This window comes from Cyrtonyx montezumae, unplaced genomic scaffold (assembly GCF_038088225.1).
Source record: "Cyrtonyx montezumae isolate F1298 unplaced genomic scaffold, pur_monq_1.0 scaffold_11, whole genome shotgun sequence".
NCBI lineage: Eukaryota > Metazoa > Chordata > Aves > Galliformes > Odontophoridae > Cyrtonyx > Cyrtonyx montezumae.
The window spans coordinates 15,778,395-15,804,715 of NW_027071837.1; the positions used below are offsets into that span (position 1 = coordinate 15,778,395).

The window sequence follows — 26,321 nt, forward strand, 5'->3', positions numbered from 1 at the left end:
CGGCGCCTCTGCGCATGCGCACTGGCTGCAAAGCGGACCACTGCTGTGTATCTCGCGGTAATACCGCGGAGGGATCCCGGTCACAGGCAGGGCAGCGTGCTGGTTACGTGCGCATATGCGGCGCTCTTCTGCCAGATGATTCAGAGTCACGGCACCATAGATGGAAGGCACCTCAGGAGTTCCCTCAGTCTAGTCACCCGTGACTCAGGCACGTGGACCCATGAGAAGGCAAACACAGCACGCAGCGTCCATTGCAATCAAAGCGTTGGTGTGGTGATGACCGCGGTAATTCTGTCCCTAGCACAGATAAGAACGAATAAAGGAGCTTGTTCGTACTGCTCCTTATCTCTTTGAAAAGCAGCCAGCAATGGATTTGTTCTCTATGCAGCCATGCGCTGTACAGCCGGACAGACTGACATCCAAATGGAAACGTTACTGCCGGTGTAGAGGAGAGGACACGAAAGATCAGATCACCACCCGAGTTCCTCTTCCATACCAAAGCAATGAATCAACTGCAATACTTTAACAACTATTTAAAGTGCAATACCTACACTATACAAAGTCTTTGCAGCCATACAAAGTAAAATCAGCCTTGCGTACGTGGCGTAATTTATTCAAGCAGTAAAACACAGTCAGGAACGTATACAGCCTTAAAAGAAAACAGGAAAGGATTATAACACGATACAATACCCAGGCACGTGATTAACATTTAGTCTCCATGCCCCATGTTTCACCGGGAAAAAGCCAAAGCCATCGCAGCAGTCCCCACACAGCCCGACCCGCTCCCGCCCGGCAGGACCCGTCCCCCCACCTCACACCGTAGGAGCTCCCCGCGCATGCGCACAGTCCCGCGCATGGTGTTGACGTCATCAGCGGTCGCGCCGCGAGGGAAGTAAGCCACTCCTTCCGCGTACGCCACGCCCTGCGCCGGCGCGTGAGGCTGTCCGGCGGGCGGCCGTTAGAGCGGCCGGCAACCATGATCACTTCCGGTAGGTCAGAGGGCAGCGGGACGGTGGCCGGAGAGAGACAGCGGCTGCGGGGCCGCGCGCGGGAGCGGCGGGAGGGGCGGGCGAGAGGGAAAGCCGCCCGGGCAGCGTCACGCCGCAGGGGCCGCGGGGCTGAAGCGGGACCCGTCGGGCAGCCGCGCCCCGGCATGCACAGCGAGCGGATGCGCCGCCATCTTTAGTCTCCCTCCCCGCCTGCACTGACAATAACAAGCCCCGGGCCCGGCCGCCCCGGCAGCGCACCGGCACCGGAGAGGGGCGGGCGGGGAGTGGGCAGCGGGCGGCGGGGGCTGCGCTGAGGGCTCTGAGGCCGGGGCTCTAGGGCCGCGCTCAGCCTTCCCGCTGCCGCTCGGCAGAGGAGAGGTGGCGGGGAGCGGCGCTGAGAAGAGCCCGCGGGTGGCGAGAGGCGCTGCACTGAGGGAGGAGTGACGGCGGGAGACGGAGGCTAACCGCGAGAAGATTCAAAGTCGTAACGAGAAAGTGAAGAGAGGCGATCCGGTGATTCCTTCGAGGAATAAGAGAGCGAAGAAGGGGGAATACCGAGGGGCTTTGCTGATAAGGAGAGAGGAGTTGGAGGACTCTGCTGAGAGACACCGAGGCTGACACACAAACCCTCTCTTTGTCATTCCGCCAGGATTTGATGCCCCTCAGCCGGCTCATTTCTGTGTGTTCATGTTTCCCACAGGTTTCTCTTCCCCCAACCCCCCCACTGCAGCTCAGGAGGTCAGGCCTGCCACTGATGGTAGTAGCGGCAGCAGCTCCTCCTGCAAGAAGAGAAAGTTGAATAACAGCAACTCCGAAAGAGAGGAATTCGACTCCATCTCCTCCTGCTCCTCATCTCCTTCCAAAAACAACTCCTCCTCATCTTCCTTGGTCATCACCACCTCTTCGTGCTCCACCTCAGGAGTTGCCTCCTCCAACCATCACCTCCAGAAGAAGCTGCGCTTTGAGGACTCCTTGGATTTTATCGGACTCGATGTGAAGATGGCTGAAGAGTCTTCTTCCTCCTCCTCTCCTGCTGCCTCTTCTCAACAGCAGCACCAACAGCAGCTCAAAAATAAAAGCCTTTTAATTTCTTCAGTGGCCGTAGGGCACCATGCCAACGGCCTGACCAAAGCTGCCTCCTCTACTGTGTCCAGTTTCGCCAACAGTAAACCTGGCTCCGCTAAGAAATTAGTGATCAAGAACTTTAAAGGTAACAGTCTGTAATTCCTCACAACCTCTGTGGAGCTGATGCTCAGCTTTGTGTTTTGTTTTCAACATGAAAACTGGTTGGCTTTCAAATAGCTCCAGGTTTTACAGGAAATGCTTTTCTGTGGTAAACATTCCTAGACTTATGTAAAGGGGGGTTATGTTGATGATGCATCTTTGCCTGATCACGTGCACATCCTGAACCAGACTTCCCTTCCTGGGCTCGCTGTTCTGACTGCTTTCACTCTGTTTGGGAGAAGGCCCTGTCTTGTATGTTGAAGGAGATGCATTAGTGTGTAAATCACCTTTGATCAAACTTTTAAGGTTTGATAACACTTTTCCAGTATTCCCAACTCAGGGTATCCTATGTGTTTTAGCCTTGTTTGTGATAAATCTGCAAAATACACTTTTTAAAAAAAATAGACTTGAATCTACGTATCTTGCTCACGTGTATTTTGATTGTTTGTAGGTTAATCTGCTTATGCTTAGTTTTAAATGTTGAAACCAAGGTGATTATCCAGCTCTTAAGGCAGATTTCCTTTCTGCTTCCCCTACTTGTCTTCCAAGTAGGTACCTCAGACTATTGCAGCTTGCTTTCCTTGCAGTATCACTGCCATACTTACTGTTTATTTTTTTAACATCTTTTGTACTCTAATATGCTCTTCCTTTTCTCTTTTCAAATTCACATTATTTTGTAATTTCTCAACCTATGTGATGGAGCTTCTCCAGTGTTGTTATTTGAAACCAACTGAAGTAGGGAATTGAAGCTTTCTGGTGTGAATGCTGCATGATATTCTAATGAACAAAATTGAAGTGGGTGTAGGCACAGAGCCCAGATGAAATTCTGTAGTTTTTATCCTAAAAACACCTGAATGTTGTGAGATTTTCTTGTTAGCCTGCTCTTCCCTTTTATAGTTATCCAGCAACACACTTTCCTGAGTTGTTTTTATTTTTCTTCACATGTTTGGGAGGGGAAGAGAGGGCTTTAAAGATCTTAAAGAGCTTAAAACATATTTCTGAAGATGCAGTTGATACAGTTGTGCTATAGAGAAAGCACAAAAGGTGAGGGTTAGGATTACCTGAGCCACTGTAACATTCCAGTGCAGCTTTAAGGACCACCCAATGTTTCCAGTCCATTTCCTACACTGACATGTCACCATCTTTTGATCTGGTCGTTTTAAAACGTCATACTTAGGATGCATGATGTCAAGAAATGAATGCCACTGCTCAAAGGCAGCTTTTCACATTTTGAACATTAACTGCATGTCATGGGTGGCATGATGCTGCAATCGTCATTGCTTGTGAGTTGGTCTTGCTGTCAAAAAGGATGTCTTGAGAATCTGCATCTCTGGTTTTTATGTACACTTTCATGCCAAGATGACTAATAATCGTAGTGTGCTTTTGTCTGTGATAGCAATACACATCCTTTACTACTTTTCTAAGATTCAGAATCTTGGTGTTTACTCCTGAATGTCTTACTCATTACAGGCGAGTGAAAATGAGCAAGACCCAGTTGTAGTGAGTTGTCTCTGTAGATTCTTATGGTACAGTCAGTGTTGGGATATTGCTAGTACTGTAGGGAAATGTAAGTGGGGGGAAAAAAAACAGAGATAGGATTTTTGTATCCCTAAGAGAAATCATAAAGCTTTGAGGTGTTTTGTTGTGTTTTTTTTTTTTTTTTTACCATTAAGTTTGCTAAAGTCCTTTTGAATACAGCCAGCTTCACTTGTTGGTAACATGGATGTGCATCTGACTTCCTAATTTTTCTCCTTTTTCCATCTCCTTTTGGGAACTTCCATGACACAACAAAAGGGGTCAGTTGAGCTCGCTTGAGAACACATAATTTTAAAATAGTCATGGTTTTCTGAGAATGTGCCACGGGTAATCTTTTTCATCCTTTGGTAATTTCTTTGGTCTTGTTGTGGGCGCTGTGTGGCAGGGCCCTCTGTGGAAAATCTGCAAACATTTGAGCTATATGAGCTCTAAAAGGGGCCTTAACTCTCACAAATATCCTCTGGCCAAACCCAAGAAAGATATAAATAGATTAGTTCAAAATCCAGAGATTTTCCCTGTGACCACAAAACCTACGTCACACAAGTATTTCTATGCACATTTCTTGGGAGTTTCATTCCAAATATTAATATGGTGTTGAGTTCATATTTTTAATTAAAAATACACACTACACAACTTCATCTCTCTTAATCCATCATTTTCAGCTTTTTTTTTTTTCATTCTTCTAGCTGGACTGTTCCATTCCTAGAAGGGAGTGTAACAAACATAGATCAGTCTTCCTGGGTGTCAGTGCTCCTCTATGCTGCACAGACACCTGATTGGAATTGCTTTATTTGTATTTTTCAATGTGGTCGCAGACTGTTAGGGCTGCTGATGTATATGTGAAGAGTTGTGCTGGATTTTGAGTGTGTTATCATTTCAAATGGAAGGAACTGTTTTTGTCCTATTGCTTTCTTTGCATGTATATATGAAGTACAGCCTAGTACAGCCTATGCTTTCTCCTCTCTGAGTTAATTTGTCCTTCGAGTGAAAGGTAAAATGTTTTGCTCTTATTAAATGCTTTCTCAAACTCTGTAAAATAATTTATTTTCAAGATAAACCCAAATTGCCTGAAAACTACACAGATGAAACTTGGCAAAAACTGAAAGAAGCTGTAGAAGCAATCCAGAACAGTACTTCCATTAAGTACAACTTAGAGGAGCTCTATCAGGTAAGTGCTTTAAGTAGAACTGTTGAGGTGAGAGGTTGTCTTGATAGTTTAGGGGGTTTTTGGTGTCTTTTTCTGTTGCTGTTTGAACGTACTGTACTGTAGGAACACGATCTTTTTTTGGTAAATAAGGCAAGTAGCTGTATTCCATTTACTGGTTTGGGGTTTATGGTGCGTAGTTGCTAAAGGAGAAACAGGAAAATCCTGAAATGGTGGTGTTTAGGTAAGAAAAAGATTATTTATAGTTCTGATTGAGACTCATAAGTAATTTATTTAAAAACCATTTTTCTAGCTTTGCCTTTTTATAAGTAAATATAGTACTGTCTTGGTTTGTTTTTTCTGTGATTGCTTGTATGTAATAACACTGTGTCTGACAGCTGAGAATTAACATTTGTTTGTTTCCAGCAGCAGCTCTGACTGTTTTACCCTGAACCTTCTAGGAAGTGATCAGCCCTAAACTGCATCTCACATTTTATTTATAAACTCAACTTCTCCCTACCACGTTCAGCTGAAAAAGATTTCTCTTCCTCCTCTCCTACTCTGAATGTATGGTTTTAGTGGCATTACTGTTTTAGCTAGATACAGGGAAGCACTCATTTCTAAAGCTTTTATTGCCTTGTTGGCTGCTGTGTGTGTATGCATATCCTTCTGTTCATCATTTTAGCATCCATTCTTCCCCGTTCCCTCCCCTTTTCGATAGACATTGTATTTGAGTTGCCTGCTTTTTGTGAAAAGCTGAGGACAGAAGTGCTGTTTGCACAAGGTTTGGGAACACATGGAGAGAAAAAGAAGTTGCATTCCTCGTGCAGCCTGGAACCTCCCAGGCTGTGTTCTTTGGGCCGGTGCACCTTTAAGATTATTTTCTTTGTTATAACACTCAGTAGTGAAACTAATAACAAAGTACAGAACACTGAATTGGCTCGTATTTAAAATAACTTGCTCTAGACTAAACAACAGAGCAAATAACTGCTAATCAAGTACTTCAGGGTTTTCAAAATGGCTTTAAGATGCAAGGTTTATAATACAACATTTGTCTGCTACAAGTTGCCACTTGGATTCCTGGTTTCTGCCACAGTCTTAGTTTTTAATGATGCTTGTACTTGCAAAAACAATAAGTTTTTTTTCTTTTGACTCAATTTTAGCATTGTAATAATGTAGATACTTTTCAAGAAAATAGCGTGCAATCAAGTATGATTTTTTCCTGTTGTTTTTATAAATCTAAAAACGTCCCAATTTAAAATTATTAGAAGTCACTAGTGTTTTTAATGCTTACTAATGTCATTTCTGGAGAGCTGTTTGGTAAATGGATATGATTCCAAATATGCCTTGGCAGACAGCATTATCCAAGCATGGAGGAAATTGCAGAAGTTGTTGCTGCACACCTCAAAATAAGATGCTTTTTTTTTTAATGGAGTTGTTCAGCTTAAATCCTGTCTGTGTTAGAAAATGTCACCAAGCAAACACTGAGGTTTTGTTTGTGGGTTATTAATTTTCCTTTTATTTTGTTCCCCCTTGAGCAGGAGAGAGAACACACAGTTGAGAGTAGCTGAAGTTTGATGGAATTGAATTCTGCTTTATGGTAACAGTTGCTTTTCTGTTAATGCCAGAAAGTAAAGATCTAGATCTTTGGTACCATATCTGTAGTTTCTTTTTTTTTCCTGGATAAACCATGGTACTTCTGGGAAGGTATGAGATTCCCTCATCAGACAGTGTTTCTGTTCCTGCTTTCCCTAACACAAACCCTGGTGTGGATCCTCTAATTAAAAACACAGAATTCATCTTGAGCACAGATTCAGATGTTTTGACACAGATGTCTTGATCAAAAGTTTGATTCTGCTAATTCAGAACAACTGTTTGGTGAATTTCCCCAGGGAGGTGGTGGAGTCACCACCCTGGATGTGTTTTAAATCCGTTTGGATGTGGTACTCAGGGACATGATTTAGTGGAGAGTTGTTAGAGTAGTGTGGTTAAGTCATGGTTGGACTCTTTAAGGTCTTTTCCAACCTGGATGATTCTGTAATTCTAATGACAGCTACTGAAGTTATCAGGAATTCCTTATACATCACAATTTTGTTTTGTAACACCAGCAGTAAAATCAGTGGTAGCGTTGCAGCGCTGTAAAACTTGTCCTCTTAAAGTTTGTCCTTATAAAATCATCATCATAATGCCATTAAGTTGGGCAGAAGTCACAAATGAAAATATTTTTATGGATGTTGCCAATGCAGAAGCTTTGTACTCAGTATTCCAGTGCACGCTGATGCAGAAATGGGAAAGCACAGCTTCATATGAGCACTACATAAAAATAAAGGTATACTTATGTATGTTAATACATGTGTTCTGTCTGCAGTGCAAAGGCCAAGTCGTCTGAGGATTTGTGGCAGTGTGGTTAAATAGCCCTTGGGTTGATAGACAGTGGTTAGGAGAATGCTCAGCTGCAGTAGCTGAGCTGAACAGGAGCTTTCATGTGCTGGTGGAGTACAGCAGCACAGCTGTTGACGTTGGAGTGCTGGTTAGAAGTGAGGCTGGTGGGGCTGTGCAAGCAACTAGCAAGTTGAAAACGTCCGTCTTTCTGCTCTCTGTTCACTTCTCCAAAACAAGCAAGAGAAGTAGCCTGCTCATTGCACTCAGTGAAATTTTAATCAGTCTCATTAAACTTGCTGCTTTCAATCATCCTTCTGAAATAGCATTTGTAAGCAGCAGCAAAACTTGGGAATTAATGTTGAGCCTGCCCCCATGGCTCCTGCAGCACAGTTGAGATTATTATCCTTCACAGTCTCTGAACTGTAATCTAAAAGGTGTTCTCCTGTTTTAGTATTTGTTTGGGATTCCTCAAGTGTTAAGATGAGTTGAATTTATTGCTGTTTACCAGTACTAAGATCTGTGCATTTCAACAATTTCTGGCTTTTCTAGTAATCCTAATTCAGATGTCACATACCTGGCTCATATTTCTGTGGTGCTCAGAAAGGTGCAGGCTTAGCTTTAATTGTTGTGCTTATTCTTGCTGTACCCATTTCTTTCTGATGAGCTTACACAGGTTTGGTTTTCCTGTTGGCAGTGGTGGCTGTGGTTTGTTTTGTTTCATCTTTGCTGTGTCACAGAGCCCATATTTACAGAGCATGCAGCAAGAAGTGCTGTGTACCCCAGGAATGATTACAGATTTAACTGCTTTTGTTGTTGCTGTGCTTGCAATGGTTCCTGTTAGCTGCTTACAGTTTGTGTGAGCTGTAAGCAAGTATTTGTAGGGACTTCAGTGTAATGGAATCAGTATGCTCTGTACTCTGAAATTAATAAGCCCTTATGTTCTAAGCTGCTCAGGGCAGGGCTCTCCTTTGTCTCTTACTACCATTACAGTGCAACATATCTCTGGTGTTTGGCATGCAACTGTTAAGCATTACAGCCAGAAGATGGTGAGAAGCAGAGGAATCCTGTGTCTTTTTTTCCTTGTAAAGCCACACGTGAAAGTAAAGACAGACTTCTTACTCTTTATTTTCTTTCCTTCTTTCTCTTTATTTCAGGCTGTTGAAAATCTCTGCTCCTACAAGATTTCGGCAAACTTGTACAAACAATTGAGACAAATCTGTGAAGACCACATTAAAGCACAAATTCACCAGTTCAGAGAATATCCTTTTTTTAACTGTTGAAAGCCAAAATGTTTTTACCTGACAGTATGTAGCGATGGATTTCTCTAAGTAGTTCATGACACTGAGCTATGGTGAGCTGAATTCCTGGTTTTTGCATAGTTGGGTCTGCTGGGTTTTTGTAGGACCTCACAAAGAGCACTTCTAGTTCCTTTATATCTGTAACCATCTGCAAACTTGTTGAGGAAGTTTCTTTGGTACTTAGGAAACATTTTGACCTTTTATAGCAGTTCAAATCAGACTTCAGAGTAAGACTTCAAAGGCTGTTCAATGTATCATGCGCTCAGATTGCCTTCTTCAGGCAGATAGGGAAGTTGGAGCAGCTAGTTCCTGTCTCCTGTTATCTGACTCGTATGGGGAGATGTGGTGGTGCTGGTTCTGAAGATCAGAATGCTTTATCTGCTGGAGTCTGGAGTTGCATCAGATGAGATAGTGTTAAGTGGGTTTTGTTTGGTACCAGAATTATGCTGCAAGCTGCAGACAAGTAGAATTTTGGGGACAAATTCTATCTGCTAATGTTATGTATTAATGTGAGCTGAAGTTACAGTACCTGCATGCAGTGGTGGGCTCTTACATAGGAAGGATGCTCTAAAAGTAATGCTTCCTATTTTATGAAGGTGATGGGATGAGAATAGAAGCTGAACCTTCCCACCCATGTCTCGTTATGTTGTGTGGCCATGTGACAGATGGCAGCAGAGGGGCACTGTGACAGAATGGTATCTATTGTGGAAGTGCATATGGATCAAAGAGGTGGAACTGAATTCCTCCATGTAGAAAAAATGGCACCGATTGACATTCATTGATGCTTGCTGAACGTTGATGGAGACCAAACAGTGTCTGCGAGCACAGTGAGGTCTGTGTGGGGCATTGCAGGAGTGGTGACGGGTCCCCTCTGCTGGTGCAGGTGGTTATGAGCATGGCATGCAGCCTGTTCTTCATGGCTGGTGAAAATGCAGAGCTAGTGGTGTGGTGGCTGTTAACAAACAGTGTCTTGTAGTTGAGGCTTTGCTCTATCAGCTAGTGTAAGTGTGCTCTTTCTTCTTGTTTCCATGGAAGTAAATAGGAGGCATTACTTTTGGAGCAACTTACACATGCTGTGGATTATTGGGGTTTCAAGTGTGTGAGTTTTTAGTGTTCTCTGCACATGTCCCCACCAGGATGGAGCGTTGGACAAAATGTTCACAAGTGTTCAGGTTTTGTTTTGTCATTGAAAATGTGTTTACACTACAGGCTTCATTAAAAATAAACAACTTGAAAGGAATGAGGTGGTTTTATTTGGGAATAGGAGAGTTTGTTGTGCTGTTGTTTATTAAAAAAAAGAAGTTAAATTCAATGCTAATGCAACCTATTAATCATAATTTTCTTAATGATTTCTTCATGGATTCATTGGATAGTGTTCTTTTTCTAAAGAAAATAGACAAATGTTGGCAGGATCACTGCAGACAAATGGTAAGTTTTTTCTTCATGAGGAAAAGCAGTTTACTAGTCCAACTGATGCTTTACTTAATTCTGTTCCTTTGCAAACACACTGTGCCTCTGGGACATTGCCTTACATTCTGATAAGGCTTCTTTGTGAAATATCTTGCACATTAGAAATGAAGTCTTGGAAATGCAGTAGTGTATTTCTTGATATGGTGTGACATTGGAGCGGGGGGGGCAGCACGACTCGGAGCAGTTATTTCCATGCAAACCTTTTTCTATTTCTACCTATTATGAAAGAAGCTATTCTTTTCTAGAGAAGAATGCTGAGTGTCACATTGAATGTCTCTCTGGGATTGGCAGCACACTCTGAACAAACTGCCTGAAACCTCACGTGGGGATTTCTTTGTTGTTGTTGTCACTGAGCATGATTTGTTTTGCTCTTCAGTTTCAAGAGTGAAATAATTGTGGCTTTTTTTTAATTTCTTCTCATACCAGATTATGATTAGAAGTATTTTTTTGTTCTTGGACCGAACTTACGTACTTCAGAATTCAATGCTGCCATCTATTTGGTAAGGGCACAAAGAATAATGATGAGGGTTATTTTAAATTATCCTGTATCTGGTGAAGTACTTACCTGTAAATTAGGTGGTGGATATATACTTTCTCCTTGTGTTTTTAATCTCCATAACATGCGGATTCTTTTAGAATAACTGTGATAGGAAATTGCAGCTAATTAGATATCAGCATCCAGTTTGCACTGTAAAAAGGAAAGGACATGTTCAACAATAGAAGTGCCAGGGCTTGGCTTGTCTGGTTATTGCTTTTAACACATGTAGTAATTAATTCTTTGAACATGTTTTGAAGGGGAAAAGTTACCTAAAAGGAAAGCGAATTATTTTCCCTTTTGTTTTCTAATAAAGCAAATACCCTGCAGTGCCATTACCATACTGCATTTGGCTCTTAACTGGGAGCTAAATGACCCAAATTACTTCACCATGGAATAGAGGAATGGTGGATGGAGGGCCTGAATTTTCTAGAAGAGTCCAGAATGCATTTCCAAATTCATGAAACATTTGAACTGGGATGCCTAAAGCTGTGATCCTTTCTTGTCTTTCAAATCACCGAGTTCTTCTCAGATCTGACAAAGAGAATTAGAGGTTAGGAAGTGATGGACAAAAAGGAATATTGTCCAGCAGCTTAAGTGTGGCAGTGAGGCCCAGGATGATAGTCTTCTTTCTTAGTGAAGGCTGCTGCTCACTCAGTTTCCTCTCATCTCCCAAGTAAAAAATAAAAATGCTGCAAAAGTTTGGTGGTTATTTGGGAAAAATGTATGTGTTAGTCTTCAAAATCTATAGGTTACCGCTAGTGCTTTATCATAATTTATTTCAGTATGTATGTGTTTGTTCATCTTAAGTGATTTGGGGGCAAAGGAATGAGGAATTTGGAGTAACTTGTTGGGCTCTCTTAGATCTAGATCATGTTTTATTAATGGACTATTTAGAGCTGATTCTTACGCAATTTATTGAATAGTTTTTATTTCCTTTTTAGGGATATGGGGCTAGAATTGTTCAGGACTCATATAATCAGTGATCAGAAGGTTCAGAACAAAACTATTGATGGCATTCTTCTGTTAATTGAGAGGGAAAGAAATGGTGAGGCTATTGATAGGAGCTTACTGCGGAGCCTCCTAAGCATGCTTTCTGACTTGCAGGTGAGTAAACTTGAGTTAACTTAAGAATAAGACATTTATTGTTTTAATTCAGTGTTTAGTAAGCTTTACCATGGATTGTCGTATTGTTTCCCTAGATCTATCAAGATTCTTTTGAGCATAGATTCTTGGAAGAGACAAACCGTCTGTATGCAGCAGAAGGACAGAGGCTTATGCAGGAACGAGAGGTATTTTGAATGCTTAATGATATTTTGTTATACCTAATAATGGAGCATTTTTCAGGGAGAGGAACTTTCTGCTGCTTTACATGTAATGTAATTGGCCATAAAGTGCCTTGTATGTTTTATCATCATCTGAAAAATCAAATTCACTTGGAGTTGCCTCCAGACAGAGTGCTGATGATTGCTCCTTAGAACTGGATCTGTTGTTGCTGTCAACCAATATTCCAACATTTCCAATTTTTTTCCTCTCTTGATTTTTAAAATATACAAAACTATGCTGGCGTTTTCAGGTTCCAGAATATCTTCACCATGTCAACAAGCGCTTGGAAGAAGAAGCAGACAGGATAATCACCTACTTGGATCAGAGCACACAGTAAGTGCAGTATCTCTGCTTGGTTTGGCTCTTCCGTTGAGAGCCATCAGCTTATTTCAGTTATTGACTATCAAATGCTTCTTGTTGACCAAAATTTCTTGGTTATGATAAAGTACTGTCTTGGTTGACACATCTGATACCCTTTTTTTTTTTAAAGTCAGTGTTAATTTTAATATAAACATTGTTGGTATCTGCGTGGAGAAGTAGAGGCTGCAGCTCCCACTCTAAACTTCTTCCTGAGATGCAAATAATCAGCTGTTATCTTACTTGAAAAAGATAGGGCCAATTTTACTTGAGAATTGTCAAGTAAAAACCTTTTGATGTTTGCCCAGGAATATTTGCATGTTTGTTATGGAGTGTGAGATACTGACTGATGTCACTCCTCAATCGTTTTGAGGAAATCCTGCCCCTAACTATAAACCAAGTGGAACTTGTTGCTGTAGGGCAGAAGTGTCCTTCTAACATAAAGCTGTGGCTGCTGTGGTCACCATTGTAACAAAGCTATGAGCAAGTATTAGCAATTTCTCAAACAGCAGGTACAGAGGATTTCAGTGAGGAGGGTGCTTTACTGCTACCAACTTAAATTTTGGTTTCTTACTTCCTTAAGCTGTTAAAACTTCCACTCATTTAGTGGCTTCCTTCTTCCACACCATTATCAGCGGCCAGCTTCTTATTTTCTTTGAATACCTCATGAGATGTCTTTATTTCCTACTCCCAAGGCAAATCTCCCACAAAGCAGAAAAAGTTGCATTCTTTGATAGACTTCTTGCTCAACTTCTTCACTGGTGGAATCATTGTCTAGCTGCCTAGAAGTCACTGTATGCTTAATGTGAGAATTCCTCAGTCAACAGACAGGGAAAAAAAGACTTTTACTGAGAAGGGGAAAGGATAAATATGTATATACTCATTTTAGGTCGTTGGCTGCAGATAGTAAGAGCATACCTAATAACTAGTTAACATCGTGTCAAAAAGCGGATTTAAAATTGTCAGTTCTAGGGAAAAAAGAGAAGTAATTCTAAACATTTTCTTCTATAGGAAGCCACTAATTGCTACTGTGGAAAAGCAACTTCTAGGTGAACATTTAACAGCTATTCTCCAGAAAGGTAATCTTTTCTTCTTTATGGAAATGTTTCTAATTATTGCTTGGGGCTTTCAGTTCCTGTACTGGGAGGGAAAAAAAAACAACTACAGATTCAGGTGCTGGGGGAGGACACAAGCTACAGCATTTTGTAATGCCCTTTGCTGGCTAGATTCTGGATGAAAGAAATGTGTGAGCATCTTCTAGAACATCTGGGACAGATTCTTTGTTCAGAGGAATATCAAGTGTTTAGTATCTGCCCAGCTACTTAGAGCCTTTCTGTTGGATGTCAGGCCTTTTGCCAAAAACTTAGAAGTGAAAGATGAAGCTATTTCTTGAAGCTGCTTGCCTTCAAACATCTCTAAATTTTTTTCAGCTGTGATTGCCAAGAAACCTTTCCTACTGATCAGTAGAGCATAAACTCAGATTTTAAGGGAATAGTAAAACAGAAGCAAGCAAAGGTGGTGTGTTAGGTGAACTGGCCTAAGAATCAGTTCATGTAGCCATTCTGCATTTCACTGGATTTCTGTTAGCTGGATAGTTTTTCAAACCAAGGAGAGAAATAGTAAAAATAAATAAATAAATGAACCAGCCCACGCACTAAGCGATAAGAAATATTATTGCTGAAGAGTTCCCTTACTGTAGCTATAAACTGTGCTCTCTTTGAATGACTGTAGGTTTTTCCCTTGTACAATTCTCTTGTTTGCAGGTTTAAACCACCTTCTGGATGAAAACCGAATTCAAGACCTGTCCCTTCTGTATCAGTTATTCAGTCGTGTGAGAGGTGGAGTGCAAGTTCTCTTGCAGCACTGGATTGAGTACATAAAGGTACTGTTTCTAGAACTCTGCTGTTGATGGAATTAGATAGTTGAGTGAAACTATTGCATCTCTGTAAGTATAAAAGAATACTTGCTGGGAAACATTTAATGTATGACCTTCAAACTCTACTGGGTAAAGTATGGTAATTGTTCAGCTCGTATGGATGAAAGTATCAACTGATGAATTGCCAAACTGTAAACAAACTAGAAGTTTTTGTTTTGTTTATAAGTAGTTGTGGGAGGTAGCTATATTTTGCCAGTGTGTTTTTTGATACGGACAGAACATTTCTCTCATTACCCTTCTAAAATTTACTGTCAAAAAAAAAGTTCTGAATTTGTTAATTTGGTTTTGAATCTACATACAAGGTCTGAGAGTGATTATGTAGTAATTCATTTATAATGCTGTTTCTTCTGTTGTATTAGTGCAACTTAATGTGAATATCAAAACCAAAATGTTACAAAGATAACTTAAGCTTCAGAAATGTTGTCATTTGTGTTCATTGTTCAGGCTGGTTGAAAGGTATGTTTTATTTTGCAGGCATTTGGTAGCACCATAGTAATTAACCCAGAAAAAGACAAAACCATGGTCCAAGAACTGCTTGATTTTAAAGATAAGGTTGACCATATTATTGATGTTTGCTTTCTCAAGAATGAGAAGTTTGTAAATGCCATGAAAGAAGCCTTTGAAACATTCATTAACAAAAGACCAAATAAGCCAGCTGAACTCATAGGTATTTTGCTTCTATCTCTTCCAATGGGAGAATTTGGTGGGAGGGGCATGAGGAAGTTGCCACTGCAGCTTTTAAGGAGGTGTGGTGTGATGGAATTGTGTGTTAAGGCACAACACACAGTGCATCCTCAGACTGTGGGATTTCTCATACTTTGTTATGCTGGTGAATTCTTTCACAGGATGCCACTAAGCTTTACTCACTTAATTGGCAAGGTTATAGAAAAGTGAAGGCATTCCAGAAATTGACTGGCTTCCAGCTTTGAGAATACTGCTAGTAATTTTGACTTTCTCAGAAGCTTATGTAACTCTAATCATCACATCCAGAGAGCAGTTAGGGGCTGCACATAGGTATTTGTTTTTACGTATGAAAGTGGAGAGAGATGGCAATGCATTGTGTTCATCGTCTCCTTGGAGACAGAGCCTCTGTAGCTTACCAAAAAGGTTGCTTACATCTTTGTGTGGTATGTGTCTAGCTCTCTGCAATTGGAAATACCTTAATGGTTTTCCTGGATGGTGCCTACTACTTGCTTTGCTGCCTGCTGTGCTCTCAGGCTTGTGGCCTGATGCTTTCTGCCCTTCTTTTTCACATTGTTACCAAATGATTGCAAGTTAGACTGTAATCTGTTACAGAAATTGGGTGGCATAGCCAACACATTTAAATACTAGTTTATGTATTTCTTTTTTTTCCTCATGACCTTTAATATTACAGCCATGTTAATGTATAGCAATATTAGCTTTTTACACCGAGACTGTAATACAAACCAGAATTTCACACGTGCATAAAATTCTTATTTAACACTACTAAAGATGCAGTAATTGCTTATCTGACAATAGATTAGACTTGAATGCTTTATAACTTTGTGATATCTGCAGCTAGCTGTGAGTAAAGCAACTTCAAAATCCTTTAATTTCCAAAAGATTTAATGATATTAGATAGATAAAAAATTTAAGATACTGTTTCATTGTGACACTGAATGTGTGCTAAACTTATTTTTTAACTTTCTTTTAGCTAAATACGTAGATTCAAAGCTTCGGGCAGGCAACAAGGAAGCTACTGATGAAGAACTTGAAAAAATGCTGGATAAAATTATGATCATATTTAGATTCATATATGGTAAGTGTTCTTTTTTGTGTGGATACAGTTGTTTAATCAGCAACATAAAGATACTCTGAATTCACTTTTGCAGTCTGTATTTTTAAGTGTAGTGCTGTTTAATGAGTATGTGTTAAGCTTCCTATGTTGAAATATGAATGTCGAGGTCCTTTTTGGCTTTAATGAGCTTTGAATTAGGCCCCTAAATAGCAAAAATGTTTGTATAAAAGCTGCCAGTGTTTTGTGATCACTGTCAAATCTCATCTCTTACAGGAAAAGATGTGTTCGAGGCCTTCTATAAAAAAGATCTAGCAAAGAGACTATTAGTTGGGAAGAGTGCTTCAGTAGATGCTGAAAAATCTATGCTTTCCAAACTCAAACATGGTAAATATCTACAGTTCTTCCAGCTTTCTTTTGTAAGTAGCCATTCTGATGGGAGTGCTCAGAAGTACTGTTTCTATTTCCTTCTCTATATGAGAGCAAAAATCTTTTGTTGATTTTTGAGGAGAATCATTTGCTTCAGTTTTAGTAATTGTATCAATAATAGCCAAAACCCAACAGTTTGAAGTTGGTTCTGTATTTTGGCCTGTGGGAAGTTGACATTCCATGTAGAGTTTATCAGGGATATGTTCAGAGAACTTGATGATGGCTTCTCTTATGATGTACTACATCTGAGGTCAGAAGCGTGAGGCTGTGGACTGGCAGTTTTGTAGTCTAGTCTTCGTTGCTTTAGAACAGAGTCTCTGGGTGGTAGAAGCAGGAATTTTTACAACTCAGTGACTTGTTCCACCATTGAGATAGTTTGGCAGGAAGCTAATAATAGTCCTTATTTCATTAGGACTGAAATAAAAGTCTGAGTGACAAATTGCTGGTGGAGGAAGAATGGTCTGTATTCCAAGTCGGAAAAGAAATCGGGTTGCGAAGTAACAGCCACTCTAAAACATTCCCACACCCCTGTTGTTTGTATCCTGATTATCTTAATTAAATCCAGGTCTTTATATAACAACACTTGATGAAATAGGTCATCCTGCTTCAATATGCATTCTGTTGTAGAATAACTACTCCATAGTATTTGAAAAATTACTTTTAAGAATTGAATAATTTTTTATTTCTTTTTTTAATAGAATGTGGAGCTGCCTTCACCAGCAAACTTGAAGGAATGTTTAAAGACATGGAGCTTTCAAAAGACATAATGATACAATTTAAACAGGTATTGCTGGAAAGCCTGCCATGGCTCCTTCATTTACTTGTTTTTTGAGTGAGGTGTTCTCAAAAAATCTAGTAAGAGAGGGCAGAATGTCTTTAGTTGTGAACATTTCTATTGTAATTTGAGTTAAGCTCCTTTTGGATTATTCCAGTTGTCTGTAATGGAAGCGATTGCTTTCAAAGGGAGTGCACAAAAATCTGTCAGGGAAAGCAGTCCCTATGGAAAATCAGAGGGAGTTAATTTCTTTGTTTCTGTGCTTTTTGAAAATGTTGCTGAGTTTATTAGTGCTTTTCTTGATTAATCAAGCAGGAAAAAAAATGGAAGAAGTTGTTTTAAAAAGGGGGAAAAAAAGTGAAAAGAAATGTAATGAAAGAAGAATTTTGAACTTAATGCCAGTTAATAACACTGATGTGGTGGGGCTGTCTCCTAAGTTTACTCATTTAAGCAGGTAGTGATGCCTCTAGGCAGTACTCATGGCAGTTCTATACTTTGAAGCGAAGTTCAACTTATTTTCCTCAATTCACATATAACTATGTGCATCTTAGCATCAGCATGCTAAAGCACTCTTGTTATTAGCTTCCTGTAAAGCACATTTAGAACACCAGAAAAGCACTTTTTCTTACTCTGATTTTCTTCTGCATAACCTGTGATTTATGTAGCAAAGGCATCCCAGGGTTATTACCTGTTCTAGCTGGCTTTTCAGTTCTGCTGAAAACACATGTAACAAACGTTGTTTTATCTCCCATGTGTTTCTTTCTGCAGTATATGCAAAATCAGAATGTACCTGGCAATATTGAACTAACAGTGAATATCTTGACTATGGGTTACTGGCCAACCTACGTGCCTATGGAGGTCCACCTGCCCCCAGAGGTAATGAATATACACACACTATACCAAATAGCAATCTAACAGAAGTGCACCTTGACATCATCTGCAACTTGTCTTACTTGACTGCAGAGCAGTGTGCTTTTAAAGTAGAAATTGTGTCTTTGTTTCATGGTATGGTTTTTTTCTTCTATTTTTTAGATGGTAAAACTGCAGGAGATTTTCAAAACCTTTTACTTAGGAAAACACAGTGGTAGGAAACTTCAGTGGCAGTCAACTCTAGGACACTGTGTGCTAAAAGCAGAATTCAAAGAGGTGAGCATCTTGTTTCTCTTATTCCTATGGCTTTGCCAGATCCAAATATGAGTGTGCCTTAGGAATATATGGAGATGCTTTTTGTTCTCTGATGGCAAACATAGAAACATTTCCATTAAAAGCAAGTTTTGGGAGAACACAGCAGTTTTTAGAGAGCTTCCAAGTATTCTCCTTTATCGTTTCTCCATGGTCATGAATATAGCTCGGGAAAATTTCCCTTAAGCTGGGAACGTTCACTAGTTTTATTGTTCATAATGTTAATGATAAAACATGTATTATCCAACTTAGTTATTACAGAGATAGTAATACCAACTATGTTTTTAAACTTGCATTGCGTTACACTTCTGATTAAAGATCTTTCAAATTGTAATTTTAAGCACAATTTGGATTTGAATTTGTCTTAAGTTGATACATACATTAGCAGATTTTGCCAGTGGCTATAGTAGTCTAATCTGACCTGTCTCATTTTGCATTTCATAGTAAACATGAGGAGATCAATAACTTTTATTCTTCCTTATTCTGAAGCGAATAAGGAGCAATGCATCCTGTCAGTAAAATAATTGGCACAAAGGAGTGAAGTGATCCCAAAAAAAAAACCAAAACAGCCTAATGATGTCTGTTCTTTCCTCTGTGACAGGGCAAAAAAGAACTTCAGGTCTCCTTGTTCCAGACATTAGTGCTGCTCATGTTTAATGAAGGAGAGGAGTTCAGTCTAGAGGAGATAAAGCAAGCCACCGGGATAGGTTGGTACTAAAAACACTGACTGCTTCAAGTGTGTTCTTGAGTGAAAATACTAAACAACTTGTTTCTGCTTTAGAGGATGGAGAGCTGAGAAGGACACTTCAGTCTCTGGCTTGTGGCAAAGCTAGAGTACTGACTAAGAGCCCCAAAGGAAAAGATGTGGAAGATGGTGATAAATTCACATGCAATGATGATTTCAGACATAAGCTGTTCAGGATAAAAATCAACCAAATTCAGATGAAAGAAACGGTACATTTCTGTTGTTTTTTCTAGTACTCTAAGTCTTTGATTCTCAGGTTAAGTTTCTTGTTGCTTGCCCTTTTACAAACTTTGTTCCTCTCAGCTGTAACACATGTAATGGTATATTACACAGATATTTTGGATGATAGCACAGACTTAATAGTGGAGATTTAAACAGGAGCTTCTGTGCTAACTTAGATATCAAACATCCTTGACATCAGTAAGGTTGATTAGCAGAGGTTCAGAGTAGTGAATGCTCTGTTCACCTTTAATCATTCCCTACAGCTTTACTGACTTAGGAACATAGAAACATTCACTGTGAATTTGCCAGCCAGTGTCACATTTGTGCAGAGGTTTTACTCCCAGACAGTGGAGTCAAATGTCAAAGATATCAAAGTCCTCAGACAGTGGACTTTGATATTTTGTGGGATTTATATCCAGAGATTATGTACAGTAGGTCTTCTAGTGTCTCACTAAATAGTAAGACTTGTCTTAGATATGAAGAAGAATGGATTCAACAGTTCTGGTGTTCTCTTTGCAAATCCTTTTGAATGCATCCATCAGGTCGAGGAGCAGGCAAGCACTACAGAGAGAGTGTTCCAGGACCGGCAGTACCAGATTGACGCCGCTATTGTAAGGATCATGAAGATGCGAAAAACACTGAGTCATAACCTGCTGGTGTCAGAGGTCTACAACCAGCTTAAATTCCCAGTGAAGGTATAGTGCTGAATTCTTTTGTTTGTTTTAAGAATGTGTTACCTCACATCGCATTTCTTGACCTGTCCTTAGTTAAATAGTGCTTCTACTTGAAAAGTGCATCCTCTTTCCTGATAGGAGGGACAAAAAATACATAATTTCAGGATTTTTAAAGTGCCAGCTTCATTAATTCATCTGGATATTACTTCTGGCATTTAGATGGTCAGCACAATGTAGTAAAGGTTTTCAGAACTGGGCGTTTGCTATAGTAATGGTCAAGTTAAACCGTCCTTTGTTTGCATGTTGTTCTTCAATTTGTTAAGTGTCGTGGCAATGCAGTCATGAGACAAAGGGGAAAAATGGTTCAGATATGCAAGAGTAATCTTGATCCTTGACTTAATTTAGTTGATGCTCATTAATATATCAGTAACCAGTGAGCACAGTGTTTTTCCCTTTTCCCCTTCCTCTTCCCCGGGGTGTGGGCCCCTGGGTCCCCTGCCTCAGTTGTCACAGTACCATGTCAAACTGGCCTGCAAACGGATGACATTAATGTACAAAAGAAAAGTATATGGAATGAAAGGTACATGCTGGTGAGTGTCTCGAGGTTAAAGTGACCCACGGGTGCAGTATGAGGGAGAATAGCTCCCTGTGCACGAATGCAGACTGCTTTCCAAACAACAGTGATATAACATCCGAGCTCAGATGTACAGTGCATTCTGTCTGATTTTGTTACTCTTTAATTGCACACTGCAAGGTTTAAGAAGCTTTGATGTGTTGAGAAATGTAAGTTATAATTTGTTTGGTCATCTCAAACAGCATGGATATTTGCCTTGGGTAGAATGGAGAAGCACTGACTACAAAATAATAATGCTGACATCCGCTTTAATTTACAGCCTGCTGACCTTAAGAAGAGAATAGAATCCTTAATTGACAGAGACTACATGGAAAGAGATAAAGAAAACCCAAATCAATACAACTATATTGCATAAACATATGTTGGCCTTTGTTTTACTGCACACTTGGTGTCATACGCAATTGCCAGTGGATAAACTAGCCTGTTAATCCCGTTAATTGACTTTTTATACTACCGATGACTGAATGAAAGCAGTGTAATGGAGGAGTATAGCAGAGTGGACTTCTTTCAGTGGTTAACATGCCCATTTAAAGAGTACTATTTACATTTTAAGAAGAATGCTGTTGAACTCTTTGCATGTTATTTAGTAAGATGTGCAGGAAGCTGCAAGAAAGTAACTGGTCTTCGTAATTCCATTTGTCTCTGGGTCTGAAGAGAAGAGTCCCTTGATATGACAGATGTCTTTCACACCTTTCAATGGAAACAAAAGGTTAATATAAGAAAATAAGCCTTTAAAATGCTTAAACTGCATGCAAACTTTTAATTTACTGTACAGAATGCATTTCAGTTAGCAACATACTATTGGTTTGGATGATACCCACACGAGGATTTTTCTCGAGGGGAGGGGGAATGGGGAATAAGCCAAGCTATGCTTATTGCTGATCTAGTGGAATATGTTCTTGGTTGCAGTTAAGACAAAATGGTACCAATATAAAATGATTTATAAAAGTTTGTAGTGTGGGCATATGTACACAAATATCAGTCTTAAATAACTGCTACAACAAAACAAGTTGAGATTTGTATTTATATGGCTTGCCTGTAAGATTTAGTGTTCACCTTTGGGAATTTTAAGCATAAAACAGCCATAAAGGAAACAAAAGTGACAGTTTTTACTGGACATGGGTAGGAGGCCTTCACCTCTTGGCAGCAATACTCTACAAAAGAGACTTTATTTAAAGGTATATATGAAAAGCCACACTGTTCTTGTGGTAAAGCTATAAGAACAAAAACTACAAATTAATTTTAATACTTGTTTTGCTTTGCAACATTCTGAACTTGAACAAACCTCAAGGTTTAGACAGGGCACTGACAAGTCTGCCCTGCTTTGGATTGCTTTAACTTAAAGCTTTAAGAACTCAGCCCTAGATGTGGCAGGCCTCCGAGAACCCAGAAGCCTACCTCTCATACAGAAAGATAGTTAAGTGTTGCTGTAAGGCATCTAAAACTTCTTAGGTGACCAGAGAGCATTCTTTACATCTCGATAAGACATGGGAGAATAAGTCACTTGAATGTAGAGTTTTTTTCAACAGGTTGTGTTTTTTATTGCTATAGCAGTATGCCAGGAACACATGGGGTAAAAAAAATGTCAGCAGAAAAGGCAACTCCTCTATGTAACAGTTCTTCCTTACAGCCAAACTTTAGACCTACAGTCAGCTGTGTTGCAGAGCACAATGAAAAACCTCATCTTTGTTCAGGCACTAACAGTCCTGGGGAATAGCAGATATTTCCTGACAGCAAGATGTTACTTTCTTTTTAGTGGCAGTATAACTTAGAGCTCTATGATCCGTAACTTTTATCACTGTGATCCCATTTTCAGGGGCCTACATGTGAGACAGGGTGCGTGTGTGTGTTTGTTTGGTATCTGACACGTCCCATCCTTGCTGCTTCTTTGGTCCACTGTTTAATTCTGTAATTTCTTCAGCTGTGTGTTTTCTCAGGCTTTTTTTGTACGCAATCCTCAGTTGAAAGATGAAGCAGGTGGTTATTTTTTTTTCCTACTGAACTATTTACTGTCACCCTCTGGTAACTACAATACAGTTCTTTACATGATCTGCAGAAAATCTGCCTTAACCTCCGACACTGTTGCAGCATAACTATTGGTAGGCATCCAGGACCACCACTGCCTCTAAGAAAAACGTTAATGGAATTATTTGGCAAGAAACTTGAAGATTGCTCCTGCAGACAGAGGCAAGTCTTCAAGTATTATTTAAAATGGAAGTTCACTGGGGAGTAAAGAATGCCCCCTAAAAAAAAAATTCCTTCTGTGTTTTCCATTCAATGTTCCTTTTTCTTGTACATGTTTTGTATTTTTAGCCAATAAAAGATTCCTTTTAAAAAGGTATTATGGAGAAGGAGCATAAAACTTAACTCTTTGGGAAACAGGAGATCATGAAAACTGCTGTTGAACTGGGTCCGTTCACTTGGTTGTAGCAAATCAAACACCATCACACATTAAAAAGAATCCCTATTCTGGTGAAATCCTCCCTCATTAGACAAGCTTGTTGCAATCAGTCAGGCTAACCAGCAGGTCCAGGGGTCCGTTTCATTTTTATCCCATCCACTTCAGCATAAAAGATGTGCTCAGCTCTCTCTCATAAGCTTGGGCGATCCGAGGCAGCCCCAGGTGGCAATCCAGTTAAAGCAACCCAAAGAGCAGGCAGTGAGAACGCTGACTGGGCTGAGTAGAGGAGCGAGGGGGAGGGGAGGAGGCTTCTCATGCTTCATGGCTTTTCCCTGAGAACTTGTTCATCTCTGAGGTCTCACTCATTCCTCATTAATGACAAAGCTGCAGCCAAGATTCCTTGTCTGGCCGTACAACTCTGCAACCTCTTGCTGGGATCACGTGCCTGCCTATTGAGCCATATCTATCTCTGTATGAAAACAACACGTGGGCTCGGACCACTGCTCATTTGGCTATAACACAGCTCGCCTGTTTGGCCACACATTTTTAATCTTGACTCTTGCATGCAGTTTATAGCACCTTGTTCATAAGAAATTGCAGTTTATTCTTAGAAATATATATTTTAAGTTTTTTAATCTTTATACCCGTAAATGGAATATTTTTTTGTCTTGGCTGGTTTAAAAAGTGACCATTTTGTTTAAATGCTGTAATTGCAGATGTGTCGTAAACATTGTTTTGTTCTATAGTTTACACAAAGGTGCCAAAGTAAATAGTTAATAAAAAGGAAAACAAAAACAAAAAAAAAAATCCCTAGCAAATGAAGTTGCTTTAGCCGTGCTTCATATTTCGGTCTCTTTTCTTATCAGTCAGCTGGGTGATTTTTCCTAAGCATATCATCTGCCCTGATGCTTTCTTTCTTTGGAAAAGAAGCAGTGCACCTACAGCCATGTCCAAATACCACTTTGCTGGGTTGGTTTTTAGTGGTTTCATACAGTAGGGAGAATATTTTCTTTGGAAAGTTACACTAAAATTGTAAGAGTACAGCAGCATTCGAAAATGTAATATACTTTTTGTATGACAATTCTTCAGAGTATGTCTGGAGTGGGAAGAAGAAAACAGCTCACCCTCTTACTTCTCAGAAGCCTCTTCACTTGGCTGCCAGAATACAAAATTGTGCTTTTTCACTGCATCAAAAAGTTCAGAGTTGCTGCAGACTTGCGAGCAGGGCATGTGTCACCGCTGCATCCGTTGGTGCAAAAAGCAGCAAAACCTTTTTAATGTTTCATAACAAGTCTGATATGGGTACAGAGAGTCTTTCTTAAAGTTGGTAAATAATGTAAATACATGTCCTTTCAGAGAGTGAGTCTGTTATCTAGGTATTTTGTGTCATTTAATAAATATTAAACAGTTTTGTGTTGATAAACTCTCGTGTAAAATGCCTTCTTCCTTGAACTGCAGCACGTTGGGCTTCTCAGGTTTGTGGCTCCTTCCAAATGCTCAGCTTGTGCTCTGCTAGCACAGTACTTGTTTGCTACCCGAATCCCAGGAGTTCCCTTTGCATTCGATGGTTAAGATCCCATGAGTTTTCCAAGCAGCTTCCATTCCTGAATTATTGCCGTTCACTGCTTCTGCAGAAAAGGTTTGAAGTGCAGGAGAGGAAGCGGTGATTCCTCCCAGCACTGCTGCAGGGCAATCCTAAGGTGTTCCTGGGCCGGGCAGTGCTGCACAGCACACACAGCAGGGAGTGCTGCTGCTGCTCTCAGGTGTCCTGGTCAGTTACGGTGTGCAGACAGATGCGTGGCGTGGCTTTCCACTGACAGCTTCTACCTCAAGAGGACGTTTCCAATCTCCTACCTTCTCCACAACCCCACAGGATTTTGTGACCAGCTGAAGAAGAAACTTCCAAAGCTATCCACAATCAAGCAGCATGTGGCAATGCCATAACTAAAGCCTGGTTATGCTTAGGGAAAGTAGCAGACATTATGCTTTTAGCGATGAGTGTTCTTCAGCTTAACTCCTTGAATCACGCGGCCGTTTGTCAGCTTGAAGCCCCTCTATTTTAGAGTTGGAGAAAAACAGGGATACCGTGCAGGTACTGTGAAAAGCTGTCCTTTCAAAGCAAGGTGAGCCTTGAAGTTCTGCTCCACCTGATGAGCACAGCCCACGTGGAGCTGGGCTGGGTGTGTAGGCTGCAGGCAGCCCATTCTGTGAGCAGAGGGCTGTGCTGCTGCCACTCTGCATCACCTCGTCTCTTGCTTTTTATTCCCAAGGTCCCAGCTCAAAAAGAGCATGGCAGACCCAAGTGGGATAGCTGCTGCTGCCTACACGAGTTCTGCTCGGGACGAGGCACAGGAAGGCATTGGCTCAGGGCTGGATGTGAAGTGTGACCAAGAGCTGGCTGCAGAGAGGCCATGTTGGTGTGCTGGGTCACTGGGGAGTGCTGTAGCCCTGCAGTAAAACATCCCAAAACATAACAGCTAAGTCATGCAATTTCCACCTCTCTGCTCGCGTGTATAAAGCCTCTCCAAACAAGTTACTGTCAACACACTTTTGTAACAGCGGAAATGGGAGGCACCTGGTGTGAAGCAGAGCATCTTCACAAAGCAGTTTCTGCTCCAAAGCTGATGTGTATCCCCAGAAGCTCAGCCTATATGTAGCTAAAAATACAAATTTCTGGGTACTGATATTTTTCTGCCTAGCTGCTACAAGCCTACCTACTGAAAAACAGATGTCTTTTTTACCACATGGCACAGATCTAACTCTGGCAACTTGGCATCGCTCACAAAGTGCACAAGCCTCATCTGCTCATTAGCCCAGCTGCCCAACCGCCCATCACTGTGATGCATGTCACAACCTGCAGCAGCTGGGCTGCTCCTGGGCATCACCAGGTACTGCAAACCTGGTGTCACATCTTATGGGCCTGCATGCAGCGGGACAGCCGAGGACCTGCTGATCAGGACCTGCTGATCTGGACCTGCTGATCAGGACCTGCTGACCACGCTCCTTGCTTCCAGAAGTCTGCTTACAGGGAGAATACCCCAGCCAGCACACGGTTAAAATGACTTGAGCATGCTTGTGTAATACGCCTGTGGCCCAGTGCCGCCTCCAGTCCTCTGCCTCTGCTGGGTATGTGTTTTTCCAGCTGTGGCACAGCATGAGCCCCCAACGGGCTCCCGCAGGAAGCCCTGCAGCCTGCTCTCTGATCCCTTCACCTCAGCACAAAGGTTTCTTTTTTTGGCATTACACGTGATTGCCCCAGTCTTGACTCAGCAGTTTGCTGGCCCAGCAGCATTTAATGGTTTGGTT

The 26,321-nt window shown here is 40.8% G+C and overlaps 1 protein-coding gene across 2 annotated transcripts; it reads left to right on the top strand.

Annotated features, from left to right (window-relative positions):
• The first annotated feature begins 916 nt into the window (after positions 1–916).
• On the top strand, positions 917–23,075 carry CUL4B (cullin 4B). 2 transcript variants are annotated; one of them, XM_065729675.1, is made up of 21 exons: positions 917–989; positions 1,690–2,199; positions 4,802–4,917; positions 8,430–8,533; positions 9,932–10,001; positions 10,470–10,543; positions 11,523–11,685; positions 11,781–11,870; positions 12,155–12,237; positions 13,273–13,340; positions 14,025–14,143; positions 14,672–14,864; positions 15,873–15,977; positions 16,230–16,340; positions 17,081–17,166; positions 17,926–18,033; positions 18,190–18,303; positions 18,941–19,046; positions 19,121–19,293; positions 19,849–20,001; positions 20,874–23,075. In XM_065729675.1, the coding sequence occupies exons 1-21, from the start codon at positions 977–979 to the stop codon at positions 20,967–20,969; spliced, it is 2,655 nt and encodes an 884-aa protein (XP_065585747.1). In that variant the 5' UTR covers positions 917–976; the 3' UTR covers positions 20,970–23,075. The 2 variants fall into 2 exon arrangements, with proteins under 2 accessions (XP_065585747.1, XP_065585748.1); XM_065729676.1 differs by lacking the exons at positions 917–989; positions 18,941–19,046; positions 19,849–20,001; positions 20,874–23,075 and having other exon boundaries at positions 1,488–2,199; positions 19,121–19,230.
• The last annotated feature ends 3,246 nt before the right edge of the window (positions 23,076–26,321 follow it).